General features: G+C 40.2%; 1 protein-coding gene across 3 annotated transcripts in view; it reads left to right on the forward strand.

Annotated features, from left to right (window-relative positions):
* LOC125350228 (SPHK1 interactor, AKAP domain containing) overlaps positions 1 to 13,365 on the forward strand; it is a 118,985-nt gene extending 105,620 nt beyond the window's left edge. For 2 of the 3 annotated variants that reach the window (XM_048344601.1, XM_048344602.1), the window contains 4 exons: positions 1,478 to 1,663; positions 5,658 to 5,710; positions 5,800 to 5,984; positions 12,460 to 13,365. In XM_048344601.1, coding sequence (XP_048200558.1) covers positions 1,478 to 1,663; positions 5,658 to 5,710; positions 5,800 to 5,984; positions 12,460 to 12,603 — 568 coding nt within the window. In that variant the 3' untranslated portion in view covers positions 12,604 to 13,365. Of the gene's footprint in view, positions 1 to 1,477; positions 1,664 to 3,450; positions 3,538 to 5,657; positions 5,711 to 5,799; positions 5,985 to 12,459 lie in introns of all 3 variants that reach the window. The other variant, XM_048344599.1, reaches the window with a different exon arrangement.
* The last annotated feature ends 6,556 nt before the right edge of the window (positions 13,366 to 19,921 follow it).

Below are 19,921 nucleotides of genomic sequence, written 5' to 3' on the forward strand. Positions count from 1 at the left end.
TAAAGTTTGATACCAACTCTCATTGAAGCTGTAACTAAATCCTTTTACCTCACATCTATAGAAAGTCTATGAAGTTCCTTCCAAATCTAAACTTCTAACAATTTAGAAGGACTGAATCTAAGAAAATTTTAATCATCTTAATTTTCTTAAGATAAGATATGCTTGCGTAAATAATAAAACTAAAAAAAAATTCATAGCAATTGAATGGAAGAGACAAGGAGAAATCAAAAGACTGATTTTAAAGATACTTAGGTCAACGTAATTAAGAAACACAAGAAGAACATAGGAAGGCAATCAGAATTAATTCCACATGTATTGATTCAAAAGTGTGGCCCGGATAGGTTGTAGAAATTAAGAAGACTCGCTGAAAAAGGAATTCCAGGATCCAAAGCAAGGATCTTGACAAAGATCCAGATCCAGATGCTATTTATGTAGATAAGATGTGCTGCCGTGGGGATAGACGGTAAAAATGAGAACAGCGCGTCTTTGGGTACTGGCCTGGTGTATGTGGCTCAAGCCTGTAGTCTCAGCTACTCAGGAGGCTGAGATCTGAGGAACCCAGTTCACAGCCATCCCTGGCAAGAAAGACCATGACTTCCAATTAACTACCAAAGAAGTCAGAAGTGGAGCTGTGGCTCAACTGGTAGAGCACTAGCCTTGCGCAAAATAGCTCAGGGACAGCACTCAGACCCCAAGTTCAAGCCCCAGGACCAGTACACACATACACACACACACACACACACGCACGCACACACACACACACACACACACACACACACGTCCGCAATGATACTGAAAGGAGATGCAGGCAAGCACTGGCTAGAGAGACGGAAAGTCATAGATGGCACAGGAGGAGACATTTCAAAGACAAATGCCTGTCACAATTAAGGGTGAGAGCTACTTGACCAAACAAGGCATAAAGTCACACACATGGTGCTGACATAGTTTCAGAGGGAGAGTACATGACAGAAGATGACAAGAAGTGCCAACACACTCCGAGGAATTTGTAGGAAAGTGACTTGAGAATGCACAAGAACCTAAGTGTGTACGTGTGCATATTTCCCCTAGTATAGTGCACATCCCACTTACATAAGAATCATGCAGCTTTCTGAGCGCCGCTCCAGATCCAAGGAATCATTACTCACCAGACAGAATGCTTTGTGTATCTTTATTTTAAACACCACTGTCCCTCAACCATTCTTGTGTATTTTGGCCAAAGGGTTGCAACTTTGGGTTGGAGGAGTAGGGGGGAGAAGGGATAGAGGAAGTGAATGGGAAGAGATCCGTTGAAGAGATAGAGGGTCATTTTCGAAAGGAAGAGCACGGAAGAGAACAACAACCTACAGAGAGACATCACATGTGTCCCACAATATCCTTCACACTATGGCAGAGTCCCAGCCCCAACAGTCCCCAGGATAGTCTCTCAAACGTCTGTGTGGTGCTGCCTCTCTTGGTGACAATATCTTATTATCTACAGTGACAGCCTTGAAGACAGAGCTGTACAGGAAGCTGAAGTCTCAACAGAAGCAAGGGGCCCGGATGAGTTCCCCAGCCCTCCCAGCAGCAGTGAGGAGAGCACAGGCAGCTGGTCTCAGCTAGCCAATGAGGAGGAGAACCAAGAAGACACCAGTAGCTTTCTGCAGCTCAGCGAGAGATCCATGAGGTATCTACGTTTCCTTTGTTAGTCTTCCCAAAGCAATTGTTCACAAGAAATCTTCTGAAAATGCATTGGATGTTCCTAATAGAAAGAGAAGAAGGAACACTTCCAAGGTCTTTCCTTGGTCATAAATTGTGCTAAAAGTATCCAAGTATACAGCTGCAACTTTGATTACTTACCTTGGCCAGAGTTAAGAGTTAGCGCCTCCCTTCCCTGAAAACCCCTACTAGTGCATTCAGTGATAACAACTGTGATTTCTTTTTAGTGGAAGTTGCTGCTGCACATGGTGTGTTTGAACTTTCTTTCTGGTTCATTTGTATTTCAGATGCAACACAGGCTGGGTTTACACGAGGCAAGTGTTTCCACACTTGTTGTGTTGTGTTGTTTGGCTTGACTGTTTTTTTCTCCTTATCTCCCCTGCCCTCTGTATTGTTTCTGGGGAAAAAAGGAGCTAGAGAGGAATTTAGGAAAAGATAAGACTTAGAAGCACTTGAGAAAAATCAGGAGACTTGAATGAACTAAAGATTACCCCTCTGTAAGCAAGAGTTCTCTTTGTTTCTGCCCAGGTCCTACCTGACACTTGACTAAAACCCAAAGACTTTCAGGAGAGGCTGTTTGGAAAGTGGGTTTCTCAAGGTGTATGTTCAGCTCTTTGAAAGTTTTATTCCTGGCAATTCAGACTGGTTAGACTTGGGAACACTTCATCATGTTAAATCACTTCCCTAAAATTTCAAAAATCACAGGGAAGAGACAAAAAAACAAAGAGAACTTGAATCTTTGGAACCGCAGATGTTTGTTGTTTAATCATTTCCAATGGAATCTGAGTCATCCAGTTTCCATCTGTGACTATACTGGGTTTCCCACCTGAAAGTTCAGATGAGAATTTCAAGTAGAGGGACTTGGTTATTCCTGGTATTCATGAATGAATATTGTCCCTTCACATGACAAACTAAGGAGTGACACTTTCAAAACCTTGCTTGGAAGAGATTTGGTTAAGTATAGAGGAGATGTGAGTTTGGGAAAAAAATATTGGATACATTCAATTTCACAAGTACAGGCAGAGCCTAAAAATTGTCTCAACTTTAGTATATTACAGGGAGTAAAGTTCCAGGCTTACAACCAGACCATATGTTTAATCGCACAGCCTACAGAAATGGTGCAATATGCACCTTCTCTGTGATACAAAAGGCATTGAGTATTACTTCTTCTCAAAGGTTGTTAGATAGAGGAGCCATTAAACTTTGACATTACCCATGTTTACTGTTGTCTGGTGAGAAAACAGCAAGTCAAGGTTATATCGTGTGAAATCCTTTGTAAGGTCCTTGAGAAAAATCAAGTCCAGCAAGCGGAGAGATGAACATTCTGGAATCTTCCCGAGTCAACCTTTCTGGAACACCTTCCTCTTGATTGCCCTATCCAGTAGGAGGAAGTCTCTCAATAAAGAAGGAATAGTTCCTCTCTAAGTAGATTGAGGAATAGAAGAAAAATGTTCATCATTACCCACTTGGTGTGATCCACATGATTTGACATCACTTCAGAAGTTGTGAACTTCTGTTATTATCAAACTTATTATTATTATTGACATGGGAATAATAATAATTACTGCAACTGTTAGTATTAGCTTGAGCCTGTTAGGCCTGTGTTTTCTCTTAATTTGGTCCAATACCAATTCAGAAATCCTAGATATGATGCAATATTCTCCCCAGGAACAAAGAAAGGATCTCTTAAAATGATACCACCATACATACCAGGGGTGGAGATGGGCATTAATATGTAAATTTTTGCTTTATCAGCAATGGCAACAGTAGTGCCACTAGCAGTCTTGGCATTATGGACCTGGACATTTATCAGGAAAGCATGCCAGCTTCTCCCATGATTAAGTAAGTAGCCATCAGATGCAGTGGTTGTGAGACCACTACTCAACTTCATCCAGCAATCCATTGTAATCACTCAGATTGTGCCCAACCACTGATCCATCGTGTCTGTGCAGCTGTGGTTCCATATCACTGGAGCAAGGATTCAGACCTAGAATGGGCCCTGCCTAACACCACTGACTTTCTTAGATTTGAATCCATTGTCCTGAAATAATTACTTTGGCTAAAGCTCATCAGTATAATCAGAAGTGTTCTGACCTTTTACCTACTTGGACATATAGAAACCAAAAATGCATTTCAATTGTGCCCTGCCACCTAACATGGACTGTTGGACAGTCTTCACTCTAAACCACTGTCACTTCAGTAGAATCAAATGTGTGTGGGTGTCTTTTCCTTTGCTTGTGGACCCTTGGGCTTATCACTACTAAGTGTGTCTCGTACTAAAGGAGAACAACAATGGAACTCATTCCCACTAGGTGACTCTGCTCCCCACAACATGGAGACTTCAGATATCAATAGGAAGAAAGTACATAGAGAAACACAATATGCATGGCATACAATGTACCATAGAAAATTGGAAGAGTTACATGAAATCAAGACTACATCTGGGATCTGTGATTACTCTGGAAATCTAAGTGAACTGAAACCTAATTTTGACCCAAAAGGACTTAGTTTATTATTTGGAAATTTCTAAAACTTTTGGGGAAAAAAGCAACAAAAATTGCCATTTCTTTTCCATATATTTCTACAAAAGCACTCTTATTTTGCTATTTAATTCAATGTATTCCTCAGTGATCAGGGATTCTAACTAACCTCTTAGTTGTTTCCCCAATCATTGTTCAGCCATAGAGATGAATAGACACCTTGCCTTTTTAAAAAATGGAAGAACAAAATAAAAAACAATGTTAGGGTATATTCTTCTCCTTCCGATAACATTAGTTAAGCTACTTTTCCATCTTTCCTTAGGACAAAGCCAAGATCAGTACTCCCACACCCAGCGTTGCAGAGTTCTAGAATAACAGGAAGTATATCAAATGTCATGTCACTTATATCAGGTGCCTAGAGATCAGCAGAAATCTAGATCCTTAAGAAATCATCATTTATCCAAGTCTAATAACTGAGAATGAACAATAGAATGGCTATATTCGTTCTCTCAACATCAGTTAAATTCATCATCCGTGGCATCCATTGATTCAGAAGAACTTATCAGCCACTAGGAGTAGCAACAGAGACTATGTGGTAAATTCTCTCATGTCATCAAAAGACACATTTTAGGAGCCTAATTCTAAATTTCTAGATGTTATAAATGCATAGGAGTTTCGTGGGCTTACCATATGGTCACTTCCTGCCGTCTTTTGTATTATCTGCCCTCGTTTTTAAAGCATCACTGAGTCTTCTGACTATGTATCGGGCCCGATGATAAGTAAAGATCTTTGGAAAAAAACCTCCAGTGTTAAACACTATTATTGCTAATGAGATAGTCACAGCCTAGTTTTAAAACACTTCCAGCCTACTATTCTCCTCCCTGAAGAAAGAATGGAAAAGAAAAATTTCAGTTTATTGAAATATTTTGCTATAAAGCTTAATTTCTGCAGTTCCTCGCTTGTGTCTTACCTCATCTCAGTCTAAAGGCTGATATTTTCCTATACTGGAATGAATACATATTGTTATCACAGCACAGAAAAATAATTCCATTGTGACACTATGGAAACATATGACTCATTAAATGACGAGTAGAATGCATGAGAAGAATCTAAACACCCAAACGATCTCATTATTCCCAAGTCAGATCTGATTATCCAAAATCTTGCCTTGAAAGTACAACCTGGTGAGTTTAATGGAAGGAAGGTAGAAAAGAAGAGAAAGATGCATCTGAGTTTCCTGCACCAATTATCCTACAAATCAAAGTTATCTGCAACTTCTCTTTAGTGAACAGGCATATTTACTCATTGCAGACCCAGTAGTGATATGTAATATCCACATTATTCTTTCCCAGCTGTATTTTGCTCCACGACACTCGAATCTAGAATGAACTCCAACAGCTTTTAGACCTACCATCTCATCGTCCATTTGCAGTGTATTCTTCCTAACCATTCCCAACCATATTCTGTTGTTTTCTCCCAAAGTGAATTAGTAGAAGAAAAGGAGATTCATAAAGGCCAGTCAGAAAGCATAAAGGGTAAGCCACATTCCCATATAATTTTAACACACAATTGCTTGAGGTCACCCTTTGGAAAGCAGAGTAAGGCTGTGGTTGTGTCTGTTCAGAACACGCCTCTGGACTGCCAGGGAGAACAGCCAGCCACCAGAGGAACCTGCTGGTGATCAACTTTGACCTGGAGCCAGAGTGCCCTGATGCTGAGCTTCGAGCCACTCTGCAGTGGATAGCTGCCTCCGAACTGGGGATCCCCACAATCTACTTTAAGAAATCTCAGGAGAGCAGAATTGAAAAGGTACCACGTCCTGTGTTTAAAAAGGATATCCTTAAAGCTTGGTTGTTCTACCCATGTGGGGGATATTCAATAACTGCCCATTTAATCCATATAAATGTAAAGTGTTTGACCTTGACCTTTCTTCCATTATTATCATTTCTTAAATTATGCAGTTGTACAAAACAGTTCAATTCCACAAATTAGGTTATGAGTACAATGTATCTTTATCGGTCACCCCTCAAGTGATGTAGTTCAATTGGCCTTTTACTTCAATTCTTCTTGACATATCTTGACCTAAAAATAGGGTCCAGACCTCAAAATCTTCTGCTGTATGATCCTCAGTTAGTTTCATCCAGTTGGTAGTGATGAGTAATGTAAATTGAGGAGATGGTAACCTTTCCAAGGTTATTTTGAAAGCTAACTTGTTATTTTTTTTATAACCTTGCTCTAAGACAAGCCTCCTGGTAACAAACATTTGAAACAAACATAGGCAGAAATGACCTGATAGGAACGTAAAGGAAGTTGAGGTCACATTGACATGTAATATAAGCAGTATCTTTCTCATTACCATTCTCTACCTTACAGATACACAATACTAAATAACAAATCTTTACCCAACATTAGAATTAATTCCCATGATCAACCTACTTTTATATCTCTAACACCTTCCATTAACAGTGATAGAATCTCAACCATTATAATTAATGACTGAAACTACTGGACAATGTCTTCAGGTTCAAGTTCCCATAATTTGAAATTATTCTACTCTTAAAGAGGTATTGAACTAACTATAATGTTTTGTCTTAGTTTCCAATTGCTGCGTAGTAAACTGCCACATATTTGTAGCTTGAAACAACACTTAGCTCTGCAGGTCAGATGTTAGAATGAGTTTGACTATAATTTCTGCTCCTGTCTTAGTAGACAGAAATCAAGAAATTTGTCTTGTCAGACTCTTCTCTGGAAAGTTCCAGACAAGAATAAGTGTTCAAACTCATTTAGGATTGTTGTCCTCACACAGCAATTAGTGAGGGCTGAGAATATGTCCTAGCAGTAGAGTGCTTGCCTTGTATACATGAAGCCCTGGGTTCGATTCCTCAGCACCACATATATAGAGAAAGCCAGAAGTGGCACTGTGGCTCAAGTGGCAGAGTGCTAGTCTTGAGCAAAAAGAAGCCAGGGACAGTGCTCAGCCCCTGAGTTCAAGCCCCAGGACTGGCAAAAACAAAACAAAACAAAAAGCAATTGGTGGTTGTGGGACTGAGGCTCCCATTTTCTGTTCTCTGTTAGCAGAGTCCTGCTTAGCTCCTGGGAGCTTCCCGGACTCCAGGTCACATGACTCCTTCATGTTCTTAGGCTGTCATTTTTGGCCAGGCTGTCTACTACAACTGGGCTGAGAAAATTCTCTGCTTTTGAAGGGCTTGGGTAATTAGATCGTGCTGCCCTGACAATGTTCCTCTTGATTATCTGAAATTGAATGCTGGAATCTCTTTTGCTCTATAAGATGGCATCTTAAGGACTTGGTGTCTCTCAGGATTCATGCCTGGAGGGAAGCGAGCAGGTGTTAAGAGCTATTTGAAAAGCCTCTCTATTGCAGCCACAATGCATTTTCTTATGTCTTATTGACACCAGAGGCCTCTAGTTACCTCTCATACTAGTTTTCTAACAGCCCCCTGAAAAGGACAAAATGGATACAATTTTCCCTTTCCTCCTGATGAGTAAATCAGACCTCAGAGTGGTTGTTGGTACATGAGAGATTGCTCTGGTAGTCACAGCTTGAGAGCCTAGTCCCCAGGTCCTGCCAAACACTTCTCATTGGTCCTACATATTAAAAAGTACCTCTCTCTATCATATGGCCTTAGGGTTAAAAATGGAGATATTTGAAATGTGAAATGACATCCTAATTTTCAGCACCAAATCTAGCCATGTGAAATAAAATGATTATTAGTATTTTTCCCGTGTACATGACACTCACAATAGCTTTCCATTTGGAAGGATTCGTGGATCTCATTCAATTTCCTGTGTTCTCTCCTGCTTTAACCCCTCTTTAAACAATGGTTTATACTTACTTTCCTGCCCAGATCTATCTATTCTCCTTCCCAGTGAAATCTCACTCACCCTGAATTTGTATAGAAGCTGATGTGTGAATCCATGTCTATCTCCAATCTGCCACCCAGAGTCCCAGGGCGAAAGTTAGAATGGGAGAACATAATCATATTTGATCCTTTCTCCTAATGTACTCTGAGCCATGGGGAAGATAACAGAAGCATGCTCAGGAGAATGTTTTGGGTCAATAGGAAAACGAAAATGAAAATTCAGTTAATTTCCAACTCTAGTCTTTCCATGAATAAGAGGATCATGTAGTGTATTTTTTAATTGGCATACTTATTTATGGAACAGATTTTAATTTAATGCACCTCTTTGAGTAAAGCGTCATTTCATGGTCATATACATCTAGTAAGATCCAGCCCAGTTGGTACAAGCATAAAGGGATGTTTCACTAACGCCAGGATTATGCAAATCATAGCCTGCCACGATACTTGCTTATCTCTACCAGGATTTCAGTTCTAAAAGACATGAGAAATTAAATGTTATTACTATTATCAAGAAAAATATTAAGTGATCTAAAAACTGCTTTTTTGGTCCATCAGGGGGGTTGAACTCAGGGCCTGGGGGCTTTCCCTGAGATTTTTTGCTCAAATGCTTTGCCACTTAGAGCCACAGCGTCACCTCCTGTTTTCTGGGGGTTCTTGTCACGAACTTTCCTGCCTGGGCTGGCTTCCAACCATGATCCTCAGGCTTCAGCCTCCTGAGCCATGAGCCTCTGGCACCCAGTCATTTTGTTGTTGTTGTTGTTATATTCATTTAAATCAACATGATTCACTCTATAGTGTTCTCAATTTATTAACCTTCTTACTGTAAAGTCTGCCCAGGAAGGCCATGCAGATGCCTCCCCGCTCCTGGTTAAGTCTCTGCCCAGTACCTGTGTTACCTAGGTAGCTCGCACACCTGGAGACAGTCACCTCCCTGTTCTCTGAGGTCACATCCCCGACTGGCCCAGGTCACGCCTCCCATGGGACCAGGAGGAGGGTCCCAGGCTCTGAGGTCACATCTGCACCCGGCGAGGTCACCCACATCCGTCATGGCCACAGTTTCCCTTTGCTCCTTCCCTAGATAAACCCTGTCCAGACAGTGGCTCACCCCTTTTTGGCCATGTGCAATGTCCAATTTGGGCTGAGGCCAGCAGTTTAAAAATGCCCAAATACCGTGTGGTGTTCTCTTTCATTAGTTACCTAATTAAACCTACCTCCTTTTCTCCTGTGTAAATTCAGTGAGGTTATCTGGTGACGGACATCCTCACTAATCTGGTGCCTGGGTGATCCTTAAGCTTGTAATGAGAATTATTTCCTTCTCTCAGAAGCAGGACGTAGATAGAAATGTGCAGAGGAAAAGAAGGCCCATATACTTACCTTCCTCAGGAAATGGGGGTCAGAAGAGGGTTAGTCTCTAATTTCTTCCACTCAACTTGCAAAGCAGTAGGAAAAAAAGTGAGAGAAGATATTGATGATATTGACTGTTGACTGCTCCCCTCCCCCAACAGAACTACAATGAAGGAAGAACTACAATCAGAAGGCGCATAACACACAGAAAGGGGAAAATAAGGAAAAGTTAGATACCAAGGCTTTTCTTTTGTAGACATAGACGTTGTCTTGAATGAATGGAGACTGTAAGAACTCTGATGACAGGGTGTGAGAATCCCCTGGGCAGCTTTCACAAGCACAATGCCCTGAGCAATTAGTTCTGCTTCTCTCATGGAGGTAACGCCATGCCACAGAATCTTGTGCAGACAAGGCTAAGAATTATGGATCCATAGATCATCATTTCAGAAGCAATACAGAAACCAATTCACCTGTGCTGAGGGAAATACCATTTCTTCTTTGCAGCAAATGATGGTAGCTGCTTTCAGAAGTCTAGGCTAAATGTTCCAAAAATCATTCCATGGCTGTACAAACTCCTATAGATCCAACCATAGGATTTATTATCATCATCATGATTATTGTTATTGGTCTTATTTCTGTCTTTAAGTAGTTGTACAAAGGGGTTTCTATTTAACCTGTAAATTTATGAGTAGGACGTCTTTTGATAATTGCCACCCATTCCATCATTCCCCCCACCTCTCCCAAGCTTACCCATCCCCATAGGCTACCTGGCTTTCATTTTCACATAGGTACATTGAATATCATGATTTTATAAGCCACCTAATCTAGGAAATGCATCTAAGAATGCAAAAGTCATCAACTATGTAATATTTTGCTTCAAATGAGTTTGCCAATGATTAACTGTCATAAGACAACAGTTTCTTAATATTTGCCTAAGAAATACCAAGTGTTGTCTACAGAAATAGGAACCTAATTATTATTGATTGTAAAGTGGCAAGTGGGTGAACTTTCATAGTTACTTTTGAATACAGTAGAAAGAAAGCAAAGCCCATACCCAAATGGTAAACCCAATTATAAAAATATTAGGGAAAAGGCAGGGACTGACATGGAAAGCTCTGATCCGAATGTGGTTATCATAAGGCTGTACTCCTGAGTTGGAAGTATCCTTTTCTGACTTCTTCACAACCTTATTTCATTCTTACCTGATTTTTTAATGAAGAGAGAATGCAACCTTCCTGTATATCAGCTCTATAGATATTTTCAAGGTCTTCATGCCTGAGTTTAAGGCCTCTCAGGTTCAGAGCATGCTATATTTAGTAGTGCCAGGTCATTTTCAAAGCTGCTCTGGGATGTTAGTCTAGACTTAGATCATGAGACATTCTAGCCCGTGGCCATTCTACAAACTCCTGGCAGAGTGGTCTTGCTGCCAGACTGCTTCAGTCTTGTTGGATCTGTCATTGACATCTGTCATCATTACCACTTAAGAGACTGCCTTCACAAACACATGGCAAAGGAGCTACAGTTTGACTTCTAGAACTGTCCCAGTCAATGAGTCTTTGGGGGAAAGTCAAGCAGCAAATATTGGCATATGCACCAAGGCCTTGATCTTCCCTCCCCTCAGCAATGACTTGAGGGTAAGCAGTGTAACGTGATGGTCCAGTGAGCCAGAGTGTACAGAAACTCTGTATCAGCTTCACCTTCATAGGACACGTGGGAGAGGACACACGCTCCAGGGATGACTTGTGACCAAACGTCCTAGGGGACCTTTCATCTTGAGAAAACTCAATGGTCCACAAGTGCCTCTCAGAGACACCTCAGGCATGAGACCAGGCAATCTCCACCAGTGACCTTGCTTGCCTCCCTGGGTCTCCATCAGGAGCTGAAAGAGATGGATTAATACATTTATACAGAGACACCCTAACCTCCCTCCCTTTCACTTGCCTTGGGACTGATATGTTGAAGCCTCACATTTTCACTCCCTTGATCTTGATCTGCCTTTCATACACATTGAGATAGAGGAGTTATGTCTCTGTATGTCCATAAACCAGCCACCTGGAATGCTCCTTCCATGAGAGTGTTGGCATTACAATCAAAGCTGGCACCAAAAGGGCATCTGTTTGCTCCTAAAATGCCAAGAATCAGGCAGGTAGGAAACTAGGCAAGAAGGTGAGGGGTCCTGGGAAATGGGTGGTTTGTCTGAAATTCTAACACAGGCTGGAAGAGCCAAATGGACTCTTCTCCAGTTACTGTTGCAGTGAGCAGTATAACAAGATCTTGTTTATCTAACCTCTGTGCTACGCATGCCCATTCTCAGTCACCATGCATTAGGAGAGAAGCTCCATAGCTAGCTTCTATTGTTCTCCTTGCACAGTATTCATCAGTTCTGCTCAGCTTTTTCACATCTGTCAAAACATTTTCCTGGAGGTTCCCTATCAACAGAAAATTATTGAATCCCATGGGTTTATAAGTTGACTTTCAAATTCTACACCTATAAATTCAATACCTACAGCTGAAGAATAAATACTTAGTTACTCATTGATACAAGATTTCCAACAATCTTCTTGAGTACTTGGAGTGTGTTTGATTTATATGTAGGCATCCATCCCTTCCATCCTTGAGCAATATTCTTTGAGCACTTCCTAAATTATTTGTAATAAATAAAGAAAAAAAGACTTCAGGGAACATTAAATACCTAAAAAACTGACTTAAAAGAAAAAGAAAAATTAACCTCATTCCATGTAGTTCTCAGCTATTAATGGGATTTCCAAGCAGTGAATTCTCATTCTTTTGAAGGAACTTTCCTAAAAAGACATAGTAGACTGTTCTGGGAAAGCATGTTCTAAGAGGAAGATATTCAAACATAGACCAGAAAACCACAGACTTTGGACTTTGGAAGGGTGCTAAATCACATGTTGTTGAAGATCCTGAGAAATGTGAGTCCTAACTCTCCCTCTCTCTCTCTCTTTCTTTCTTTCTTTCTTTCTTTCTTTCTTTCTTTCTTTCTTTCTTTCTTTCTTTCTTTCTTTCTTTCTTCTTTCTTTCTGTCTGTCTTACCTAAGTTTCTAGATGTCGTCAGACTGGTTCACCAGAAGTCCTGGAAAGTGGGAGACATCTTTCACGCAGTGGTCCAGTACTGCAAAATGCATGAGGAGCAGAAGGAAGGAATCCCAAGTCTGTTTGATTGGCTCCTAGAACTGGGATAAGCCAGCACTGCCTGTGTACCGTTTCCTTCCTTTATCCCAGCTTAGATCACAGTGGTTTGCTCTAAATGCTCTGAATTTTCTCAAAACATCGCATCACATTAGCCATACTGTAAGAAAAATCTATATTCCAATTCCATGCACACTGAGCAATTCTGAAGGAAATTAAAATATAGATCTGTGCACATCAATAAAACCCATGAGTATGTCCAAAAGAGCTTGTGTAGGAATGGCTACAAAGAAAGGAATGCATTCTGTGGAGGCCCAAAGTAGACATCTTTTAACTCCAGACAGACTAGACTCGCATATGTATCAAAGGACATGTCATGTTTCCAATTATGTGAATTGACTGAAAACTCACTCATTGGTCAAATTAACTTTATAAACTGTGTGGTAATCTTCATTGTACCTTGCTAAGCAGATGAAAGGGCTTTCAGCCCAGGGAAAACTTTAAGATATTGGTGAAAAACTTCTCAAACTTCATGTAAAAGTTTCCACCTTGAGGTCCACATCAGTGAATATTTACAGGCTTGCAACTAAATATGAGTTTCCTTTATTGAGGTGTTTCATGTACTCGCTGAAATCCATTCATAAATCTCCCTCTTCTTCCCAAACCATCTCTGGGCTCCTTGCTTACCAGAGAATGAATGGCATAAGACCACAAGAAAGGAAGGTGGAAAGTCCTTGTTTCTATGACAACATGACTTGGGTGAAATTATTACAGAATCTTTACCCTAAGGAAAAGCTTTCTTAACTGGGAAAAAATAAATTAGCTCTGGGGGGGGGGAATAAAATCTGCTTATATATTAAATTATATGAAATATAAACTTTCATTTTATTTTATTATAAATTATGGAGAGATTATTATCTTAATATATTGAGTCACAAAATAACTTAGATGTTCACAAACCTCAAAGAGATCATTGTCTAATCTTGGCTTCTGACACTGAGCTTGGCGGTTTGTTGTGTTGTGAATGTATGGTTATTATGGATAGCTGACATGCCATTCTAATGACATGGACAGTGATGAATGAGGAGTATGTTCCTGTGTTGGATATGACCAAGTAGGACTACAGACCTTCTGTCTCAAAAATAGTGTCACTGAGTTGGGGACAAAGAAGACTTTGATCATCACATCTTAAATATTTTAACACCAGATATGCTCTTTTGAAAAATAAAAGATATCTAACGTGATTGGTAACTTCTTTCCTCCCATCTAAATGAGTTGCACTATTGTTTCCTTGCCCAGTGAAGTAGTCATTAAAGATCTTCTGAAAAACTTTACTTTTAAAGATTTTCAAAGTAATTTTAAGTGTGAATAAGGCCCCCACACCATCCACGCTGGCCTAACTGAATCTATCTGGCATCCACATCTTGAAATTCCAAGAAAACTTCCCTGTGAGCCATCGTTTCCTCCCCACCCACACATGCTAGGAGTCTTTCCCAGTGCTGAGTGGGTGTTCACTATACAAATGGCCCAAGTGTGGATTGTATATTTCATCTGATACATTGACCAGGTTTTTAAATCTATTCATCAACTCCATTGGAAATGTACTTCTCTGTGTGCCTGGTGGGAAAAGGACATTTATTTTTGAAACAGTCCCAAATATTAAGTGTAGACTTTTGTTGTGCCCAAGTAAATGTTTATTATCCTTCAAAGCACAAATACTGGATTGTAAACATGTGGTGAAGTTATATTGTATTGTACCTGATGTTGCAAATAAATTTCTGTTGCCAAATTGCTGTTTTCTTTTCTCTCTAATTATTTTATGAGAAAAAAATAGTGTGATTAGATGGACATTAGAGGTACTCTTTAGCTAGGTTTTGCTGCTCTGCCTTCAATTTTTGAGTAAGTGTATGTTCTTTGATGAAATCTGCTAAATTAATCATGGCTGTGTACCTCATTGCTTCTCAGCCTTGGTCCTGTTCACATCTAGGGCCGGATGACTTCTATGAAGTAGGGTGCGTGGCTGTTTCCCTGGCTGGAGCCTTCTCAATGTCAAGCCTGCTTCAGCCAACAGTGGAAAGTATTGCATATTACATAATGGCACCAAATGACCACTAGGGCCTGATGCTCCAATGTTGAGGGTTAACTCAAAACCCTGATGATTGCACTGGGGGTACATAGCCTGCCACTCTCTCCATGAGGTGTTACAGGAAAGTAGGAACAAAATGTAGTCCCTAGTGCAGAGAGTCTCAGTAGGAGCCAGAAAACTGGTCATCCACCATTCAAGGTCCATGGGGGTGTGGCCTTTGCATTTCATCTGGCAGACAAGAGAGACACAAGACCCACAAGGCATCTACAGGACTGACCCTAGACTGGAGCAAACTAGAGGTAAACTTACCAAAACTAGAGGCAAATGCACAAATCATCTTTGAAACTAATTACTAGACTGTTCATAAAACATTTGCAATCACTGAGAGTTGTGGATGCTCCCATGTGATCAATGCTTTTCTAGTCAGCCAGAGGTATGATCAAATTAAGAACACTCTGGACATTTGCAAGAAGACATTTTATTGGAAAGGCTTAGGGAACCGGGAGAGCACTATTTAAGTGGAGCTGGCAACTAGTGATAATGCTCCAACCATGAAATGAGTTGATATTGTAGTGGTTGGGCCAAAGGGAGTTTTCTTTCATAAAGGAGAAAGTAAAACACCAGGAAATATGAAGTGTGAGGAAATTGGATAGACAGGGTGAATCACTGAAGCAAAAAATGGAAATTTAGAGGGCAATATCCAGCCTTGTCAGAGGAAAAAGAAAAGGTAATGGTGAAGTATAATTTCTTTCAATAAGTTGTTCAGAACCCAAAGGTATCTGGGAAGACTTCTGTATTCCTGGATGCTTATCCATATCACAAGACTCTGGTAAAGTTGGCTCTGTCAGTGCCAAGATTTACCAAATGAAAACAGTATTCTTGACATCCCCATGGGTCCAGTGTCTTTCTTTATTAAAAAAAACAAACAAACATATATATGGTCACATTTAATACATTAGTGCTCTCTTAGCACGGACAGAATGTCAGGCACCATGCTAGATAGTAGAAATAAAGATGTGAATCACACCCAGAGTTCAAAGACTATAGGGAAACAGAGAAAAGAAAAGAAGGCATCTCTGAAGAAGAGAAACTCCCCCCCACCCCTTTCATAGGAAGAACCTGTGAAAAGTAAAATAGGAAGAATGGGAGACAGAACACGGGACTTTATTGAGGAGCTTTTTGCTGGTATATTGTTTTCTATAAATAATTTCCCTGTTTTCATTTCATTAAAATCTGTCTGCACTCAACTGGCCTCCTGATGCTAATGAGCTGACTGTCCCTTAAAGTCATCCCCAAACTGTTAAAAATGCTCTCAGATTGTGCTCTCTGGAGTGTTTTAGGCCCAACATTCATATGCAATTACAATTAAAAGTAAATGATTAAAGTTTGAACTGCCTGAAGCCAAAAGTCATTTTATTAAAAAAAAAAAATCACCAGTGTCTTTATATGCCATGAAGCAACCTGTGGTAAGGTAAGAACAATATCAAAATAAAATTGGATTTCTAGAGTTAATTGTTAAAGGATATTAAATATAAATGGAGACATGCCTTGCCTGAGGCCCATTTGCTTTTCCAGTCCAATGGAGATGGCCTTGTGCAAAGGACAATGGCAGAAGAAGAAAATGTGTCTCCATCTTGGAAGAACTTAGGATCGGTGATGGGGACATGCATGCCACTTACCATGCTGGAATACAGACCAGGCAGAAATCACTCAAGGGGCCTGGCTAGGCTCCAACCCCACACTTTCACCAGGAGTCTGATTTCCAGATGTGACTCTTGGCTACCTTCTCAAGTAAGTTCTAGGGCTTCAGAATGTTCTGTGTGACTGTGAGAGTGTTTTGACATGTGCCTGACATTACAGCCAGATAATCTATGCTACTCACGTGATTTATCATAAACCTTTTTCTTTTGTCAAGGGATACAGTACATTTACATGACTGACCTCCAATTTGTGGCTCACATGTGTAATTCTAGCTACTCAGGAGGCTGAGATCTGAGGATCACACTTGAAAGCTAGCCTGGACAGAAAAGCCTTCTTTTCTTTTCTCTCTCTCTCTCTCTCTCTCTCTCTCTCTCTCTCTCTCTCTCTCTCTCTCTCTTCTCTTTCTCTCTCTCTTTCTTCCTTTCTCTCTCTTTCTTCCTTTCTCTCTCTTTCTTTCTCTCTCTCTCTTTCTCTCTCTTTGTCTGTTATAGGGCTTGAACTCAGGGCCTGGGTATTCTTCCTGAGCCTCTTTGTGCTCAAGGCTAGCGTTCTACCACTTGAGCCACAAGTGGTACTTCTGATTTGCTGGTGGTTAATTGGAAATCAGAGTCTCACAGACATTCCTGCCCAGGCTTGCTTCCAATTTCAGTCTTCAGTAGATCTCAGCCTCCTGAGGAGCTCAGACTATAGGCATGATCCACCAGCACCCAGGTAGAGATCACTTAGTAACATTATTATTTGCATTCGAAAGATTCTCATCATTTTGCCTGAGCTATTTGATTTATCACTGCATCTATCACTCTATTGCTAGCTACAAATGTGCCTAGGACTCTTAATTCTACTGTGATGCTCCGAGTGCATGCAACGAATGTGCAAGGATGATTATTCTTAGCTTCCATAGCCCAAATCTGTTTTTAATTATATATTTTCTATTGTTATTATAAAGGTGATGTACAGATGGGTTACCAATCCATAAGTCAGGTAAGGAGTGCATCCCATTTTGGACATGTCACCTCTTCCCTTGATCTCTCCCATTTTTCCCTCCTGTTGCTACAAGTCATATAGCTCATGTTCAACACAATGTCTAGTGAATACCATGGCTGCATTTGTCCCTCCATTCCATGCCGTTCTTACCCTCCCAATGATATATAAATGAACAAATAAGACAAAAAAGGGGGAAAACTAATTTCCATTTCTGGAATTCATTTAGACAAATATTTTATATGAACAGTTGTGCATAAACATTGTGCCTGTGTTCTTCCCCTAAGAGCATCCTTCTTTGTGTGAATGCCTGGAGTCCTATGTAATTTATCATGTCCTGGTGTATTTTAGTATTTAGTATTTGTCTCTCTGAGTTTGGTAACATAATTTGTTCTAGATCCATTCGTTTGTGCACAAATGACATAATATTATTCTTTCTAATGACTATGTAAAATTCTGTTGTGTCTAGGTATCACATTGTAAGTATATCCACATTTTTATGCTCGAAACACATCTCTGTCTGGGTATGTTACAATATCCTGGAAGGGGGGGCGGGGAAGATACTTATATAGGAATGAGTTTTCTTAGAGAGAAAAACCATCATTTGTTGAGATAGAGTGAAGATGAATGAGACCAGAAGGGTCTTAAGTTTAAACACCTTGAATTCATCCCCATCCCTGTGTATGGCAGTTATCAAGGCTATGCTTGCCTTCTACTTCAAGTAACAGGACTATTATTTTCAACCTAGCAATATTTTTAGTAATAAAGGCAGTAGATCCCATGTTGACCTTTGGTGAAAGGCATATAAATGTTAGAAAATGTTTACTAAATTAGATCAGCTATTTCCTTGCTCCTCCATTTTTTGACAGGAGTTATTTTCAAGTTCAGGGACATAATAGAAAACTTAGTCGTTTGTAATCCCAGCTGTGTGGGCCCTCCAGCAAATGATTAAATGTTGCTGAAAATTAGTTGACTAAAATAGAGTGCATGTACAAAATGATGAATGAGACTGCTTCTAACTAAATATTTTACAAATTGACTATTGGGAAAGAAGAGAGAACAAAGAGATTGTATTAGATTTGTTGTCTCCAAAGAGTAAAAGAATGGCAATGTTTTCCTGTGGAGTATGGGGCAGTAGTCTGTTTCTTTGTATCTGGGAAAATTATTTTTGAACAATTCTGACTGACTAAAATATCAAGACTATGCTATGAGTAAAAGTGAAATATAACTATCATCATCAATGTTTGTGTGTTGCAGACTCTTTGTGAAACCCCAAGAAAGCTGTCAGCTCACCGTATTCAAGGGTAATCTGTTTTGTTACAGCATTTTCAACCCAGCTCTAGTTTCAAGAAAGTAGACTGTGTCCTTTCCATCCTCTGTAGCCTACTAAACCCTCCTTTAGTAGCTCCCCTGTCACTTACAAGATCTTCCATATCCATTTGATTTTTAAAAGCCCAACCTTCTTAGAACTTAGGTATTATGAGCACTTAAGTACTTATGGTACTCAGAAGGAATGTTATGTTCAAGTTATTTTTGTATAGGGGATGTTGAAAGAAAAACAAGGAAAGAAAGAAGAAAAAGAAAGGAAGAAAGAGAGAGAGGAGGGAGGGAGGGAGGGAAAGTAAGGAAAAGAAAGAAAGAAAAAGAAAGAAGGGAGGAAGGAAGGCAGACAAGAAGGCCGACAAATAGGCAGGCAGATAAGAAACAGGAGAAAAGAGGAAATGGGAAAAATGAAAGAAAAGGACAGGGGAGAGGAAAGGAGGGGAGGGGAGAGGAAGGGAAGGGAGGGGAGGGGAGGGGAGGAGAGAGGAGAGGAGAGGAGAGGAGAGGAGAGGAGGGAGAGGAGAGGAGAGAAGGGAAGGTACTCTTGGAGAAATACACTGCTGTGAAAGAAGATTCTACATGGAGGAAAAATTCAGGGACTTTGTAGTTCTGAGCTTCCAAGGGACGAGGTCCTAATGTTGATCACCTGCAAGCCACATGAACTTGTTCCTCCGTTGACAAGTGCTGAAAACAGAGGCACCTTTCTCCCTAGTCTAAGTGGATGAAAAATATTGCTTTTACTTTTGAATTGCATCAGTTAAAACAGAACTTCTTCTGGAAAACATTTTCTTCAGAAGAAAATAGCCCTAAACAGACTGTCAACATCTAGCTAAGCATATTTTTACACCGGCTTTGGTGGGCCCAGTACCCAACTTAAAGAGAGAGAGCCAAGGAAAGGAACTGGGCACAGGCCTGGCATCTTTGAGAGCACTTCATACTAAGCCACTCATTATGTGGATGTGAATTCAACACCCAGCGCGCCAGTGTTCCAAATAGCACAAGAGGTGCAAAAAGGTTCAGTGCAGAGAGATGATTATCTGTAAAATATAATATGTAAAGTAGACTCAGCAAAGCACATTGGCATATGTGAAAAGTGCTAGGAAAATAATTTAAAAACAGGCGATTGGTTTAAAAGCAATAGAAAAGGGAAATTTGGATCATGCCTGAATTCCTTCATTTTCAGTGCATCTTTAAGCAAATCTGAATGTTCTTAAAGAAATCCAAATGTATCACTTGAAATGGTCCCTGAACACTTAGCGCATTAGTCAAACTAAACGGGA

This window comes from Perognathus longimembris, chromosome 4 (assembly GCF_023159225.1).
Source record: "Perognathus longimembris pacificus isolate PPM17 chromosome 4, ASM2315922v1, whole genome shotgun sequence".
Taxonomy (NCBI): Eukaryota; Metazoa; Chordata; class Mammalia; order Rodentia; family Heteromyidae; genus Perognathus; species Perognathus longimembris.